This window comes from Staurois parvus, unplaced genomic scaffold (genome assembly GCF_062004578.1).
Source record: "Staurois parvus isolate SC_StPar_1 unplaced genomic scaffold, SC_StPar_1.0 ptg002279l, whole genome shotgun sequence".
NCBI classification, from domain to species: domain Eukaryota; kingdom Metazoa; phylum Chordata; class Amphibia; order Anura; family Ranidae; genus Staurois; species Staurois parvus.
Genome location: NW_028320075.1, coordinates 217,159 through 234,486, shown reverse-complemented (window position 1 = coordinate 234,486; position 17,328 = coordinate 217,159). Strand labels below are relative to the sequence as shown.

The 17,328-nt window shown below is 46.3% G+C and overlaps 1 protein-coding gene across 1 annotated transcript in view; it reads right to left on the bottom strand.

Moving 5' to 3' along the window:
• The window catches only part of LOC149431406 (legumain-like), a 38,637-nt gene extending 21,551 nt beyond the window's left edge, over positions 1-17,086 (bottom strand). The window contains exons 1-5 of the mRNA XM_089665632.1: positions 16,935-17,086; positions 13,028-13,125; positions 11,505-11,586; positions 6,296-6,381; positions 5,513-5,594 (exon numbers count right to left, since the gene is read on the bottom strand). Coding sequence (XP_089521758.1) covers positions 5,513-5,594; positions 6,296-6,381; positions 11,505-11,586; positions 13,028-13,125; positions 16,935-17,069 — 483 coding nt within the window. The 5' untranslated portion in view covers positions 17,070-17,086. The remainder of the gene's footprint in view (positions 1-5,512; positions 5,595-6,295; positions 6,382-11,504; positions 11,587-13,027; positions 13,126-16,934) is intronic.
• Between the last annotated feature and the right edge of the window lie 242 nt (positions 17,087-17,328).

The window sequence follows — 17,328 nt, the reverse complement described above, 5'->3', positions numbered from 1 at the left end:
AAACCTTCATCATCCCCCACAAGTAGTACAGTGTCACCATGGTGACACTGTACTGCTAGGGTGACAGTATGTAAAAAAAAATAAAAATAAAAAATATAAAATAAATAAAAATGTAAAAAAAAAAAGTTTAAAAATTATAATTTTTGGTTATAAACTAATTTGGATTTTTTTTTTACTAAAAAAATAACGGAATAAATTTTGGCCAAGATTTATGATGAAATATTATTTATTTGCAAAATTTTATTAAAAAAAAAAAAAAAAAAAAAAACACAAACACTTTTTTTCTAAATTTTTGGACTTTTTCATTTACATAGTAAAAAAAAAAAAAAAAATCCCAGTGGTGAATAAATACCACCAAAATAAAGCTTCATCTGTCTCAAAAAAATGGTAAAAAATTTATATGGGTACAGTGTTGCATGACCGCGCAATTGTCATTCAAAGTGTGATAGCGCTGAAAATTGCCCTGGACAGGAAGGGGGTGGAAGTGGTTAAGTTGTCAAAATTTGAGGTTTTTTGGGGAAAAAACAAAAAAAACCCACACACGTTTGTAGTAATTTTTTCTTTCCAGAAAATCTACTATTGTATGTTAAAACCTGCCCACCCCTTAAAAAGAAAAAAAAAAAAAAAAAAAAAAAGGGAACTTCCCTTTTGGGTTGGGTTTTGCTTTTAAGTGTCCCATGTGAATGAGGCCTAAGCCTACAAAACAAGGAGTGCCCAGCAGGGCTGCAGATAGAAACCATGGGGTCCCATACAGCCAACATGACAGGGCCTCCCCCCCCCAAAAAAAAAATCCAGTTTACAATGCTTCAAGTATGAATGAACACAGTGAGTGATTGGTACTGATCACTCATTGTGTTCATTAAGGAGACAAAGGAGCTGGTAAATGTGACCTATTCAGCGGACCCTTACCCCACTCTCCATTCTGAAGCATCCTATTGTGTGCGTGCAGCTGCCAGGGATAAGGAGGGGAGGGAAGCCGGAAGCACTGCAGGGGTGGGGGCACACGGGGGGGGGGTGGGGGCTAGGCGCCTGGGCAGCAAGGGGAAATGTATGGCGCACAGGGAGGGTGGGACAATTACTGGAACCGATCCCCTGTATGGCTCTTCTCTGCAGCAGCTGAAATCCAGTGGGAGGGAGGGGAGAAGAAGCCAGCTTCCAGCTGCTGCAGAGGAACACACAGGAGATCAGTTTCAGTAATTACCCCGCAAATTGTTCTCCTATTAAACATCTGATTCAACCAGCTGCCTGGGCCCCCCACAGGACCGGCGGTACCCCTAGGCACACTCACATGCCAGGCAGTGCTCCGCTATTTCAGGAATTACAGACAAATGGAAAAAAAAAAAAAAAAGCGTACTGTGTTCAGAGTAATGCTTGTCACAATTCACATTTCTAGATGTCCCCCAATACATAGCTCCAAACTGTCCTTGATTTCGTGGGACTGTCCCCAATTTTGAACAAAGTTCCTCTGTCCTTCATTTTGGTCTGAACTATAAAGTTGTATATAAAACCCACTGTCAAAAAAAAAAAAAAAAGTTTTTTTTAAAGTTTTGTTCCAGCCGTTTGTATTTATTAAAAGTCAGCAACTGATGTCACAGACTATTGACCCCCTCCCCGTGATGTCACAGACTATTAACCCCCTCCCCTTGATGTCACAGACTATTAACCCCCCCCCAATGATGTCACAGACTATTAACCCCTCACCCCCCCCAAGTGATGTCACAGACTATTAACCTCCCCCAGTGATGTCACAGACTATTAACCCCTCAGCCCCTCTCCCTGTGATGTCACAGACTATTAACCTCCCCCAGTGATGTCACAGACTATTAACCCCTCACCCCCCCCCCCCCCAGTGATGTCACAGACTATATACCCCTCACCCCCCCCAGTGATGTCACAGACTATTAACCCCCCCAGTGATGTCACAGACTATTAACCCCTCACCCCTGCAGTGATGTCACAGACTATATACCCCTCACCCCCCCGTGATGTCACAGACTATTAACCCCCCAGTGATGTCACAGACTATTAACCCCTCACCCCCCCTCAGTGATGTCACAGACTATTACCACCCCCAGTGATGTCACAGACTATTAACCCCCCCAGTGATGTCACAGACTATTAACCCCTCACCCCTGCAGTGATGTCACAGACTATATACCCCTCACCCCCCCGTGATGTCACAGACTATTAACCCCCCAGTGATGTCACAGACTATTAACCCCTCACCCCCCCTCAGTGATGTCACAGACTATTACCACCCCCAGTGATGTCAAAGAATATTAACCCCTTAGCTGTGTAAAGTCACGTTAAAATGTTTGCGTTTTTCAGCGGTTTTTAGCGTTTTCGTATTAGCGTTCAGTTTAGCTGCATTTTCTCACGTTTGTGTTAAGAGGTTCTTTAAGCAAAAAAATTATTTTTTTTTGCCAAAATAAGTCCAAAAGCACTGGTTTGCCGCGATCTACCGCGTTTTTCAGCATTAGAGCGTTTTTACAGCTAAAAAACTCCTCTAGAATCCCACTAGTTCTGGGTTTTTTTCCAGCCAAAAAACGTTGATTCCAGTCTCTGTGTGCCATAGGATAACATGCTGGGGGGGTTTACTGGCTGTACAAAAAAAAAAAAAAAAAAGTCAAAAGCCAAAAACAGCCGCTGTAAAAAGGTCCCATGTGCGTGAGGACTGAGGCTCCATACACACGGGGCGTATTGAGAACATTAGCTGTGCTTTGCAGGGAGAAGGAACAAACAGATCATTCTAACTGTACAGAGTTCTGTGTTGCTTCTCAACAAAGAAATCTGGGCTGTGATTGGACACAGCCGATCAGCAGGTCCCAGCTATGAATCATTGATTGGGGCCAGCTGAAAAAAAAAAAAAAAAATCTTGCTGTGTCCAATCACAGTGGGTGTTGGCGCGGGGGCGTGCCCTAACCTCGGAAGAGGCCTGTGATATACAGGTACACTGCTTTGCCTGTATGGGCTGCCCGTCCGCAGTACAAGGTGGGCGGTCCTTAAGTGATTAAAATGGAGCTCCACCCAAAAGGGGAAGTTCTGCTTTAAGTCTGTCCCCTGCTCCCCATTAGGGATTGGCAGCTTTGGGGAGCGGGTACTCGAATTTGACAGGCACCCGCTCCCACATCCGCTGTGATCGCCTAAGGTGATTGGAAGCGGAAGTCGTCCTCCCTCCCCGTAGTCTTCTTGGACAGGCGACAGGTCCTAGAAGACTTCGGGGCCATTCACAAAGCGCAGCGCTTCTCACGCATGCGCAGTGGGCACCCGGCTGTGAAACCGCAAGCACCCACACTGAAGATGCCAGCGCCGGGGAGAGAATTCGGCCGGTGAAACCAGCGGTGGTGAGGACCCTACTACTCACTACAGGACCCTGGGACAGGCAAGTGTCTATTTTAAAAGTCAGCAGCTACAAGAACTGTATTATTTTTATTTTTTTTCAGCTGGAACTCCGCTTTAAGTATTAAAAATGAATTAAACATTTTCAGCTTGCGATGCTCAATTCTGCTTTTAACCCCTTCAATACCGGGCAATTTTACCCCTTCCTGCCCAGGCCATTTTTCAGGTTTCAGCGCTCTCACACTTTGAATGACAATTGCGCGGTCATACAACATTGTACCCAAACTAAAATTTTATCATTTTCTTCACACAACTAGAGCTTTCTTTTGGTGGTATTTAATCACCGCCGGGGTTTTTATTTTTTGCTAAATTAACAAAAAAAAAAGACCAAAAATTTTGGAAAAAACACGTTTTTCTTTGTTTCTGTTATAAAAGTTAACAAATAAATAATTGCTCTTCATAAATTTAGGCCGAGATGTATTCTGCTACATGTCTTTGGTGAAAATAACCCAAATTAGGATGTATTTTTTAGTTTGTAGGAAAGTTATAGAGTTCACAAACTATGGTATAGATCTGAATATTGATCAATCCTGAAGTACTGACAGCCAATCTAATTTCTTGAGGTCCAAGAATGTCAGGACAGTACAGATATCCCCCAAATGTCAGGACAGGACAGATGTCCCCCAAATGTCAGGACAGGACAGATGTCCCCCAAATGTCAGGACAGGACAGATGTCCCCCAAATGTCAGGACAGGACAGATGTCCCCCAAATGTCAGGACAGGACAGATGTCCCCCAAATGTCAGGACAGGACAGATGTCCCCCAAATGTCAGGACAGTACAGATATCCCCCAAATGTCAGGACGGTACAGATATCCCCCAAATGTCAGGACGGTACAGATATCCCCCAAATGACCCCTTTTTGCAGAGTAGACAGTCTGACGTGCTTCATAAGAGGAATGGCGAGTTGCATTTTTTTGTCATAATTTTTCAGAAAGTGAAAAAATTAAAAAAATTATTTTCACAATTTGTTTTTTACATACTGTCACCAGTGCAGTACAGCGTCATCATATAACTGGCATGGCGGTGATCAGGGACACTGACTGGTGACAGTATGAAAAAAAAAAAATATATATATTTTTTTTATTTTTAAGTTTTTATTACTTTTTTTTAAGTTTTTTTTTTCATATTTCACTATGACCAAAGTAGTACAATGTTACCATAGTAACATTGTACTACTTTGGGGAAGTGATCAGTATTTCAGTATTTTTTTTTTTTACACACAATTTGCTTATAGCAAAGAATTACTTTGCTATAAGCAAGCATTTACCTGAATGACATCGATTCATTCAGGGTTGTTTTTTTTTTTTTGTTTTTTTTTTTGTGCTTAGCTGTGATTTGGTCACAGCTAATCACATGACATGTGCATGTGATTAGCTGTGACCATTCACAGCTAGGCACTAGTATACAATGGATGGCATGAATGAAGCCATCCATTGTATACAACTGTCATGTGACCTGCTGTGATTGGTCACAGCAGGTCACATGGTACCAGCAACGGGGGTCGGTACTCAGATCTGTCATCGGCCGTGTCCGAGGTACACTGCCGGAGACAGATTGCGCCGCTGCACGGCTTTGCAACCGCGCGAACTGCGCATGTGCGGGAGCACGCCAAATGGCGTGCACCCGGAAAGCTGAAGCGTTTTTGCGGCCGCCAAACGGCCATTGGCTGGGTGGCTAATGGTTAAAGACGATTTCCATTTCTGGGAATTTTTGGCAAGGTTGGTCTAGCTGGCATCAATAGAACTCTGTATATACCATACCCCTGGGATCCTCCTGGAAGCTGGAAATCACTGAAGTAGACACTACTACACCACTACTACATAATTTTCACAAGCCTCTGGGTCCTGCGCTGGGCGACTGCCTTGTGAATCCAGGAGGTCCCTTGTTTGCCACGTGTGCCATTCACTTCTCAATGAATACAAATCATTCTATGATTGGATGAGGTGGAGAGGCAGGAGGTAATGTCACGATCTCCACCTTGTCCAATCGGGAGAACTCTCCTGCAAAAAATGGACAAGCAAGTGTTCTCCGAATTGCGCCTGTGCTGAGTGAACGACCTCCTGTGTTCAGGAATCAGCAGGGCAGCCAGACCCAGAAGTTAGCGGCTCACTGTAGCAGCAACGTAGTAGCTACAGTCATTTCCAGCTTCCAGGGGGATCCCGCAGGTATGACACATACAGACTTCCATCGGTCTAAATATGTCAAATACAAACCTGGAATTCAGTGTTAAGAGGTGCAACAGGGGGACATCATATTTCTGAGGTTTGGGACCTTTGTTAGATGGGTCATAGGTCCATTTGTACAAAAGAAGCTAGTAACTCCTCATTCAGGGCTGCTGTTAGAGACCACGGGGCCCCACACAGCCAACCTTGCAAAAAAAAAAAAAAAAAAAAAAAACGACAGCAGTTTACTATGCTTCAGCTATGAATGTACACAGTTAGCAATTGGTACCAATCACTCATTGTGTTCATTCAGGAAAGAAAGGGGCTGGTAAATGTCTCCATCCTGAAAGATCTTGTTGTGTGCTTGCAGCTGCTGAAAGGAGAGGGAAGCTGGCAGCACTGTGGGGGGTGAGTGCACAAAGGGGGGAAATTACTGGGACCGATCCCCTGTATGGCTCTCTGCAGCAGCTGAAAGCCAGCGGGAGGGAGAGGAGAAGAAGCCAATTTTCAGCTGCTGCAGTGAGAGTCATACAGGGGACCGCTTTCAGTAATTACCCCTTCCCACCATACCAATCACCCTCCCTGCCTACATCCAATTCACCCAGCTGCCTGGGCCCCGTACATGAGGGCTGGTGGTACCCCCTTATCCACGGCCCTGCGCTCATCCAATCCCAGCCGCCATCTTGTCTGTGACTCCAATCCAAAGGACTGAAGAATAAGAACTGACAAACCTTTTAATCACCTTCCCGGATCCTTTTCCCTTCACCGCCTCTGTGTCACCTCTCAGGACCGCCAGAAAGATTTCAGGACTGACCAACTAGAAAGACACAACAGCCACATCATCAGCAACACGGGATAAAAGGTCGTTCAACAGACTATTCTCATGGTGACCCAACCAGTTTTCTGAGCTATGCTGGAACATTGGCAGGAAAATCGAAGTAGCACCATGACAGAGAGGTGAACAAAAACCACTTCCAGTTTAGGGCAAGCCTTCGTAATTACTTCCCAGCATCCGTGCCCTCGTAATTACTTCCCAGCATCCGTCCCCTCGTAATTACTTCCCAGCATCCGTAACCAAGAACAAAGGAGGGCAATGGCAGATTCCTAATGCCGCTTACAGATCTAAGTCTGGGGCATCGGCTCTCCGCTGGGCACAGAACCGATCTGGGTCTGGTGCATTGGCTCTCCACTGGGCACAGAACCGATCTGGGTCTGGTGCATTGGCTCTCCACTGGGCACAGAACCGATCTGGGTCTGGTGCATTGGCTCTCCACTGGGCACAGAACCGATCTGGGTCTGGTGCATTGGCTCTCCACTGGGCACAGAACCGATCTGGGTCTGGTGCATTGGCTCTCCACTGGGCACAGAACCGATCTGGGTCTGGTGCATTGGCTCTCCACTGGGCACAGAACCGATCTGGGTCTGGTGCATTGGCTCTCCACTGGGCACAGAACCGATCTGGGTCTGGTGCATTGGCTCTCCACTGGGCACAGAACCGATCTGGGTCTGGTGCATTGGCTCTCCACTGGGCACAGAACCGATCTGGGTCTGGTGCATTGGCTCTCCACTGGGCACAGAACCGATCTGGGTCTGGTGCATTGGCTCTCCACTGGGCACAGAACCGATCTGGGTCTGGTGCATTGGCTCTCCACTGGCAACAGAACCGATCTGGGTCTGGTGCATTGGCTCTCCACTGGCAACAGAACCGATCTGGGTCTGGTGCATTGGCTCTCCACTGGCAACAGAACCGATCTGGGTCTGGTGCATTGGCTCTCCACTGGCAACAGAACCGATCTGGGTCTGGTGCATTGGCTCTCCACTGGCAACAGAACCGATCTGGGTCTGGTGCATTGGCTCTCCACTGGCAACAGAACCGATCTGGGTCTGGTGCATTGGCTCTCCACTGGCAACAGAACCGATCTGGGTCTGGTGCATTGGCTCTCCACTGGCAACAGAACCGATCTGGGTCTGGTGCATTGGCTCTCCACTGGCAACAGAACCGATCTGGGTCTGGTGCATTGGCTCTCCACTGGCAACAGAACCGATCTGGGTCTGGTGCATTGGCTCTCCACTGGCAACAGAACCGGAGACCCAACAGCTTTCCATTAATAACCAAAAACGCTTCCTGGTGCCAAATCCTATTAAATACAAAAGGACAAAACAAAAACCGGACCAAATGTTGGATTCTTTGGGCACACCGTGTGGTCTTACTGTGCCCAAAGAATCCAACATTTGTGCCACACCCATTAGTCCGGGGTTTTTTTGTAGCCTCCCATTAAAGTGGAACTTCACTCTCACAATCAACATTGATTATTTTTAATCCCTATGCTGCCAACGGTCGTAAAAAGATAGGAAGGTATATCATATGTACCAGTTTTAAACTTTTTTTTTTACATTTCTTTAGTTACTTCCTGGTTCCTTGCCTAGGCAAATTATGTCATATATCCCAGGAGTCTTCAGGAGGGAAGGAGGAGTTCTGAACCAAGCACATCCTCTGTCTCCATGCCTGAGCTAAGGGCAGATGGATTCCAGGAAGTAAATGCTACATGAATCATCTGCCCTTACTCAAGATGGACAAGACCAGAAATGCTAGGGGGTGTTTTTCAAAGTGATTTCTCAACAAAATAAAGCAAAGAGATATGGATGGGAGAGTTTGCTTTGAATATTAAACCTGAATTAAATAGGGTTTTTGGTTGGTGGTGCCCAGATGCAGTGAAGATCTGCATTAAGGTGTACTTGTGGTCCCACAAATTCTGCAAATGTGAAGGATCATGGTGGAAGGTGCCACCATTGTCTTGGTTACACCCCCCAGACTAGAGTAGAAAGATCATCATTGTGGGAGGACAATGCTTACGAGGGGATCATCTGCGTGCGTTCACTTTCAAGGCTGCACCGGCTCGGTTTGTACCTATGTACAGAGGGGAATCATGTAGAACGTGTTGCTGGAACAAGGAGGTTCTCAAAACGGCAATAGAAGCCACTCTTGGCATTGGCTAACTGGACCTTGTAAACCCATTTGCCCTCAATGGCTCCTTCAGAAAGGGAAACCATGAAGAGAGTTGGCCTTGGTGTTTCCCAAAAGCTCAATGGGCTCTGAGTAAGTCAGACCTGCTAGGCACGAAAGTAGAAGTGCAGCCCACAAAAAGTAAAAATATCCAATTTTGGGAGAAGGAGGGGGATGGAGCCAGATAAAAGCAATTACTTTTGGAGGTGAACAAAGTAAAAAAATAAACTTTTGCCATCCCATCTTTTGTTGGGTTCATTAACTTTTATTATGATGGCACCCAGTCTTGGCCCGAGTGAGGTAGGGTTGGGGTAGGGTTGCCACCTCAATCCATTAAAACCGAACACATATGAACTACACAGGTTCCAAGGCCATTTTAATTCAGATAAGGCACCAAGTGTGTTTAATGACCACCTTAATCAGCCACAGAACCTATGTGATGAATACATGTTCGGTTTTAAAGGGATGAGGTGGCAACCCCAAGTTGGGAACGCATAATGGAGGGAAGGAGTCTTCAAATGCAGCATCACAATTGTCCTTCCAGTACCTGCGGGAGCGTTGACAACTGCCAGCCAATGAGCACTACCGGTACATCCAAATTAACCACCACGTTCACAACCTGCTTCGTTGCCACGAGGGACCACCCCGAACACTTCTTTTGAAAACTATTGCCAAAAGGACTCGTACTTGAAAGGCCTGGTCTCAGATCTCTACGCCTCTAACCAACTTGATGGACTCAGACTCACCTTTTAATATGGAGAAGTGGGCAGGCGAGTTAGGCAAAACCCCCAATCAAGCCACAGGGACCAAGATCTGGATAGCCTCCTCCATGCGCCTGGAATATTTTAGCTCAGGAAAATGCCTACAAAATACTTGCTTGATGGTACATGACCCTGGACTAAGTGTCTAAATGTACCCCATTGGTATCCCCCATATGTTTCTGTGGCTGTAGAGAGAAAGGCACCTTATTCCATGTTTGGTGGTCCTGCCCCAAGACCATTTGGTTCTGGATGTGGGTTTAGCAACACTCCAAGGACTTATCTGATCATAGTATATACCTGCAACAGGAAAATCAGTTTGCATATGCAGTAAAGCATACTTGTTATACTCACTGCGGAACCTAAGGGATTAATACTCTACATTGTATAAAAAGGCGGTTTGATTCCGTCTTCTCTGATACTCCTTCCACAGTCCCCAATCCATCTGTTGATCGTACAGAGCCGTAGGAGGCACTCTGCACATGTTCAGTTTGGTGTGTATTGCTAGAGGTTTTTCTTCTTCTTGGGAGAGTGCATGTGATCAGCACAGGACCAATCAGTGCTGTCCAGACAGAGGGTCAGGGGTTATGCAGCCTCATAGGACAAATCAGGGGAGAATGAAAACTCCTCCTACAAGCTTAAACCAGTGCTCTGCTGGGACACTGATAGAAGTCACAAGACTGCTATATACTGCTGATGAAAAAGGTATTTAGCAGCTTATATTTACTAAAACAATTACATTTCCACGTTCCGTGGGAGAGCCGATATAGTGAATGCGGGGCCCCCGGGGACAGCCGATATAGTGAATGCGGGGCCCCCGGGGACAGCCGATATAGTGAATGCGGGGCCCCCGGGGACAGCCGATATAGTGAATGCGGGGCCCCCGGGGACAGCCGATATAGTGAATGCGGGGCCCCCGGGGACAGCCGATATAGTGAATGCGGGGCCCCCGGGGACAGCCGATATAGTGAATGCGGGGCCCCCGGGGACAGCCGATATAGTGAATGCGGGGCCCCCGGGGACAGCCGATATAGTGAATGCGGGGCCCCCGGGGACAGCCGATATAGTGAATGCGGGGCCCCGGGGACAGCCGATATAGTGAATGCGGGGCCCCGGGGACAGCCGATATAGTGAATGCGGGGCCCCGGGGACAGCCGATATAGTGAATGCGGGGCCCCGGGGACAGCCGATATAGTGAATGCGGGGCCCCGGGGACAGCCGATATAGTGAATGCGGGGCCCCGGGGACAGCAGATATAGTGAATGCGGGGCCCGGGGACAGCAGATATAGTGAATGCGGGCCCCGGGGACAGCAGATATAGTGAATGCGGGGCCCGGGGACAGCAGATATAGTGAATGCGGGGCCCGGGGACAGCAGATATAGTGAATGCGGGGTCCAGGGTTTAATCTGAAACCCCTGGGAGGTGCTATTAACAGTTCACTCATTGTCTAGAAAGCAGGCAGGTTTTGTGTTTCTAGCTACATGGCAAACTCCGGGCAGAGCATGGAAACAACCATTTCCTAAAGTGTGACAGAGGCTCATGGGCACAATAGTGCATAGGAAGTTCACCTCCATTCTAGGAGGACAGCCATGCCAAATTTCCCAAAGTTTGGGATTCTTCATAGAATACCCAGGGGGACCGGCTTGATCATGCTCAGCAACTCTCAGATGCTATGTCCTGGCTGTACCCTGCGGGACAGACTCCCCCCCCCCCCCCCCCTATTTTTTTTCCTTCTTCCCAGGCAAGTAGCCCTTCTTACTCTCACCTTTCTTAACTACACCCCTTCCTTATGGCATTGGGTATGGTCAGTGAAGGACAACCCCGAGATGAACCTCATTGATCCTCTCACCTGTGATCTTTTAAAACACTGTTGGGTATTGAATTCTACATTTAGCCTCCCTGGTATGGCCTACTGCAACCTTGAAACCATTGATGAGTTATGCCTTCGTCATGACGTGGTACCATGTCACTGTGCATTTGACTGCTGTCTACACCCTCTCAATTGTAAAGTTTAAATAAAAAACAAAAAAAACAGCAAAACAAAAAAACAGAAAAAACACAAACCCTCCCCCCCCCCCAAAAAAAAAATAAACCAAAACACCCCAACCAAAAAAACCCAAAACAAAACCTAAACCCTCCAAAAAAAAACTTGTTAAAAGAAAAATTGTGAGTCTCACGTCTTGTGTGTAGTCCTTCAGTACTCCATCGTACACGTCTGTTCCATTGGGCCAGTTAATGGCAATTCCTTTGCTTGGATTACTGAACACAAAAAAATACATTGTATATTATTAGCATTCAGAACGGACACATTAGAACGATTCAAATTTTAGGGTGCGCCTATAGATATAGTACAGCGAGTGAGCGTTGTCCCCCTACAGCAGAAAGATGTATTTGCATGCGCACTACCCCAAGTAACACCCACCAGGACTGAAAGAACTGAAATCCAATAAAGGGGTGGGGCCAGGGACTGTCAGGCTGGGGAGGAAAGGGTTAGATTATGCTGGACAGGAGGGTCAGCTGCCCTGGGCGCAGAGAAGCAAGGGGTAAAATGATGGATGCAGTGTGGTACACCCATTCTGGGGCATGCATTACCAGTGGGGTACAGGCGGGCGAACTGTGAATCCTTGCCCTGGGCGCTGCATGACCCTGTCCCAGTACTGGCTGGACATCCTCCAGCCAGGAAATGAGGCAGAGCTCTATCTAGCTTGCTGCAGCTTGTAATGCAATACTTTGAAAAGGATTGGCTGTTCGCAGTATCTAGAGGATCGACTTCCTACTGGGCATCCAACTGATTGTGTAAGGGACCGCCCAGCGACACCACTAGCACTCCACTAATCAGGCGTCCCCAGCGCACGGAGTCTAAGTCCCAGAGTACTTGTTCACCAGGGCCCCTGATGGTGGGGATGGATTTTGAGTACCCCAGGACCAGGTCGTGCTTACTGAGGATACCTGTCAGTGGTAGAGGTGTTCGCCAGGGGCTCCCACGGGAGAGAGCCTGATACGAGGAGGTCTGGAGACCCCGCTGAGAGGGATGGATGGATGGATGAGCAAGTGCAGAGTCAGGCAAGCCGGGTCGGTAACAGGGAGGACAGTACGGTACAAGGCAGCGGGCAGAGAATAGTCGGGTCACACGCCAGGTCAGCAACAGTAGGTCAGATCCAATAGGGGACATACGGAAGAGAGGTCAGGCAAAGCAAGGGTCTGGGCAGGAGAATTCAGCAGTGGTCAGGTACAATCCGGATCAGCAACTTACAGGTACAGGTTCAGGATACAGGATGCAGGGCAAGGACAAGACCAGAAGGCACCGAATGACAGCTCAGGGCCGTTTAAATATCGCACCCTGCGCTGCCATTGGTGCCCAGCGGGCGGCCGCGGCTCCTACTGCGCATGCGCGAACTCGCGCGCCGCGGCCGGCCCGGACCTAGAGCTCGCGTCCCTGCACAGGGCGGCATACTGCGCCTGCCCCATCGCGGCGGGGATCGAGGGGATCCTCTATATGGTGATACAATGTAACACAATCAGTCTCAGATGTCACTCACTGAAAGCTTCAAATATACTCTGGTTGGAGTTACAGGTACTCCCTTCCCCCTCCTCTGTCCCAATACCAAGAACCAACATTCTCTTCTCTGGACTTATTAAAGTGGAACTCCAGCAGAACACAGTCAAACGGTTCTCCAGTTTTATTGTACAGAACACTTACCGTTTATTATATGCAATATCATCGGTCATCATCATCACGATCTGTTCATCGGGGATGCCATGCTTCTTGAGGATTTGATAAGCGTGGCACAAGTTCGCCTGGGAATACAAAGTCAGAAGAAAATGTTATATACAGTTCGAGGAGAAAGAGTCCCAGAGATTTCCCAGTTCAGTAAGTGACCACGGAAAGGACAAACACACAACGCATTTTGGGGGCCCCCAAAGATCTCCCCCTTCCTCAGGCCTTAACCACTTCCCTACTGGGACAAAATCTAACTTTTTATGCACACAAAAAAAAAAAAAAAAAGCAAAAAAGCAAAAAAAAACCCAAAAAAACAAAAACAAATGCAGATTGTTAACAGCAAACCCGGCACAATGTATATATTTTCTGAAAGGAGGAACCCTGGAGATAAATGGTAAATGATACCATTGTTACCATGATGATAAATGGTAGCAGTTTTTATGTTGTATGATATTTGGGCAGCTATTTAGCAAATGCACATTTAGGAAAAAATACAATAAAATGAACGTTAGCGCAATCATACATTATACCCAACATTGCATAGGGAAGGAAAAAAAAAAAAAAGGATTTTTAAAGGTGCGCAACAAATTTCACACTTAATATGTTCTGAAATCAATACAAAGCTTTATTCCATATTATCATAGAAATAAAAAAACAAAAAAAAAAAAAAAAAACACATCACATTAGTAGTCTTGAAAGATTATAAAACCAGCATGATACTTCATATGGCTTGAAGTTCACCATGCAACAATTCCAATGCAACACGTTTTGAGAAATTTCTGGCTTCAGGAGACTTAAGCAGGCCATACATGGGTCGAATTCCGAACAATTTTTCAATCGAAAACATCGTTCGTTCTGTAGTCTGATGGTGCCACCAATGAATTCAAAAATCGGTCGTTTTTCACGAATTTTCCAGCATGCCCCATAAAACGAAATGTGGAACCACGGAAATCGACCGGTGCCATTGCCCCACTAAGAGCAAAAAAATCAGCCGATTATTCTTAGGTCCGATTTTTGAAGGAAAAATAGTTTGAAAAATCGACCCACGTATGTCCGGCCTTACAGAAGATTGCATGTAATTGCCACTAAAAGACAGGTGTGTCTTGATATATGAAAAAAAAAAAAAAACCAGCAAACAAGCATCTACTTCTATATCCTCAAAAGAGTCCAAGATGAGGGAAAAGGGCTGCAACCCACCAGTGCGGACCCCCCTACACAGAACTGTAGAGTACAAAACCCCCTATTGGCGAACTTATTCACCTCAGGGAATCCAAAATTAGATATCGGTAACAAAATACTTTAAGGGATGCAGGAGAGACCCCACCAAACAATCAGAGAGACCATATACTTGCAAGGTCACAGAGGCTGGGTGTAGCCATACATTATACCCAATTTCTGGATAAAATAGAAAAGATTGGGTTGTGCCAAGTAGATATCAACTATATGTTAAAGTTTTACTAAAAAGGTCAAACTTTTAAAAAAATGTAAATAAAAAAAAAAAAAAAATCATGTTATGCTGACCTGCTCTGTGCACTGGTATTGCACAGAGCAGCCCCTCTTCTCAGGTCCAACCCCCCCCCCGGGGGGGTGGGAATCTTGGCTCCTCCTTTTCTTCCTGTGTCCCCATAGCAAGCTGCTTCCTATGGAGGCACACATTGTCTGCATACTCCTCTGCTTTGTGTCTATGGAGCCCTGCTCCATAGATTTGCACAACGGGACTTCGCTCCACCCCCCCCACTGCATTTGATTGACAGCAGCAGGAGCCAATGGCTTCCGCTGCTGCTCAAGTGCTGTGTGAAGAGGAAGAGATGCAGCCGTGTGCAGCGCTATTCTTCCCTATATAGAAAAAAAAAAAGTAAAAAACTGATTGACCGATCTGAACTGTATTTGAAGAATAGCTGGTTGCTAAAGGGCGGGCCAGCAAGCGGGCCACCTTGTCCTTAATAACCAACGACTTCCCTTGCTGGTTCCTCACTGATAGCTGAATGAGAAACCAAAAAAAAAAAACCAACAAAAAAAAACAAAACGAAAAAATAAACACAGTAAAACACCACCACAACAACCCCACCCCCCAAAAAAAGAAAAAATACCACACACTTACCAGTAATTAAAAATGCTGGGGGGGGGGGGGGATAATAAAAATAAATATATATACATAAAAATAATTTATATGTATGTGGGGGAACATACATATCAAAATATTAAAGAAAATGGCATGGGGGTCCCCCCCCAAAATCCAATCCAGGCCCTTATCTAAGCATGCAGCCCAGCAGGTTAGAAAGGGGGGGGGGGGATGAGCAAGTGCCCCCCCCCCCCCAACACAAACCATACTGGGCAACATGCCCTCACCATGGGGGGCTGGCTGGGCTGCACGTTAGGATAAGAATCTGATCGCACGCAGTTTTTTTTCCAGATTTTTTAATTGCCAGCAATTGTATTTTTGCCTCTGACAGCTGGTGAGTCAATGGCTGTCAAGGACATGGCGGCTGCTGCTTAGTGGCCAGCTATTCTTCAAGAAGAAATTGGATCGGTCAGTCAACTTTCAACCGATTCGAATTCTAATCATTGAAAAAAAAAAAAATTGCCTATTTTAATTTAACAAATTTTTCATTTTTATCAAAAATTTGAGAAAACAAAAAAAAATAAAAGGAAAAGGCACACAAAGTTCTACAAATCTATTGTATAGTCTGCTCATTAGATGGGACACCAAGGAGGGAGCAAATGTTCGGCCATTGTTCACCAATTGTTTATGCCACAGAGCATGGCTACCTGGGCATCTAATGTTGGCTACTAGATATAAAATCTTACCGCTGAATTTTGTGAATTAGGCAAAATATACCTTTGCAGTGGGCATGACACGTGAGACAGAATTATGCATCAGGGGAGCTGTCTGTAGTAAAGTGCCGACACGTGACACGTCATACATATTTATGCATTGGAGGAGCTGTCTGTAGTAAAGTGCCGACACGTGACACGTCATACATATTTATGCATTGGAGGAGCTGTCTGTAGTAAAATGCTGACACGTGACACGTCATACATATTTATGCATTGGAGGAGCTGTCTGTAGTAAAGTGCCGACACGTGACACGTCATACATATCTATGCATCAGGGGAGCTGTCTGTAGTAAAGTGCCGACACGTGACACGTCATACATATTTATGCATTGGAGGAGCTGTCTGTAGTAAAATGCTGACACGTCATACATGTCTATGCATCAGGGGAGCTGTCTGCATTAAAGTGCGGCACGTCATACACATTTATGCATTGGAGTAGCTGTCTGTAGTAAAGTGCTGACACATGACCCGGCATACGTATCTATGCATCGGGGAGCTGTCTGTAGTAAAGTGCTGACACATGACCCAGCATACATATCTATGCATCAGGGGAGCTGTCTGTAGTAAAATGCTGTCACGTGACCCGTCATACATATCTATGCATCAGGGGAGCTCTCTGTAGTAAAATGCTGTCACGTGACCCGTCATACATATCTATGCATCAGGGGAGCTGTCTGTAGTAAAGTGCTGACGCAAGACCAGTCATACATATCTATACATTGGAGGAGCTGTCTGCAGTAAAGTGCCGTCACGTGACCCGTCATACATATCTATGCATCAGAGGGTCTAGTTGCAATAAAAATGCCAATACATTACATTTTCTACATATCGATCCAAAAGAGGGGCTGTCTGTAGTGTAAGTTCTGACATGTGACAAGTCATGTATATCTGCATGTCAGAGGCGGTGTGTATAAGGGGGAGGGACCTACATGACCATATCCTTCATAAATCTGCTCCAATCCCTACAGAGCATATAATAAATACAGATCCCGGCGCTGAAAATGAAATGTTATCACTGATGACAGAAGGTGAATTCAGGAGCTCTCACCTGATGTCTATAGTTGATCCAGCCATTGGAGCCGGCCACCAGGACCACCCAGTGCTTCCCCCCATCTTGTGGGTCATCGAAAGGCATAGATGCAGCCAGGACAGCGAGGCCGAAGATTAATGTCAATGGAACCATCTTGTATCAAGTCTCAGGATCCTGAAGAGACAACATGAGGAGCGATTATACACGAGGAGCAGGAGAGATATCTCCTCGGTTGTATGTTCTGGGCCACAGACTGAGGACTACAATACCCCCACCTGGGACTACAATACCCCCACTGGAGTCCAAGCATGTACATCAGGAAAGCCTATAGATGTTAACACCAATATCCTGACATCCTGCTCTGCGGGGTTGTGTGATAGACCTGCAGCTGCAATATTTATACACTACAAAG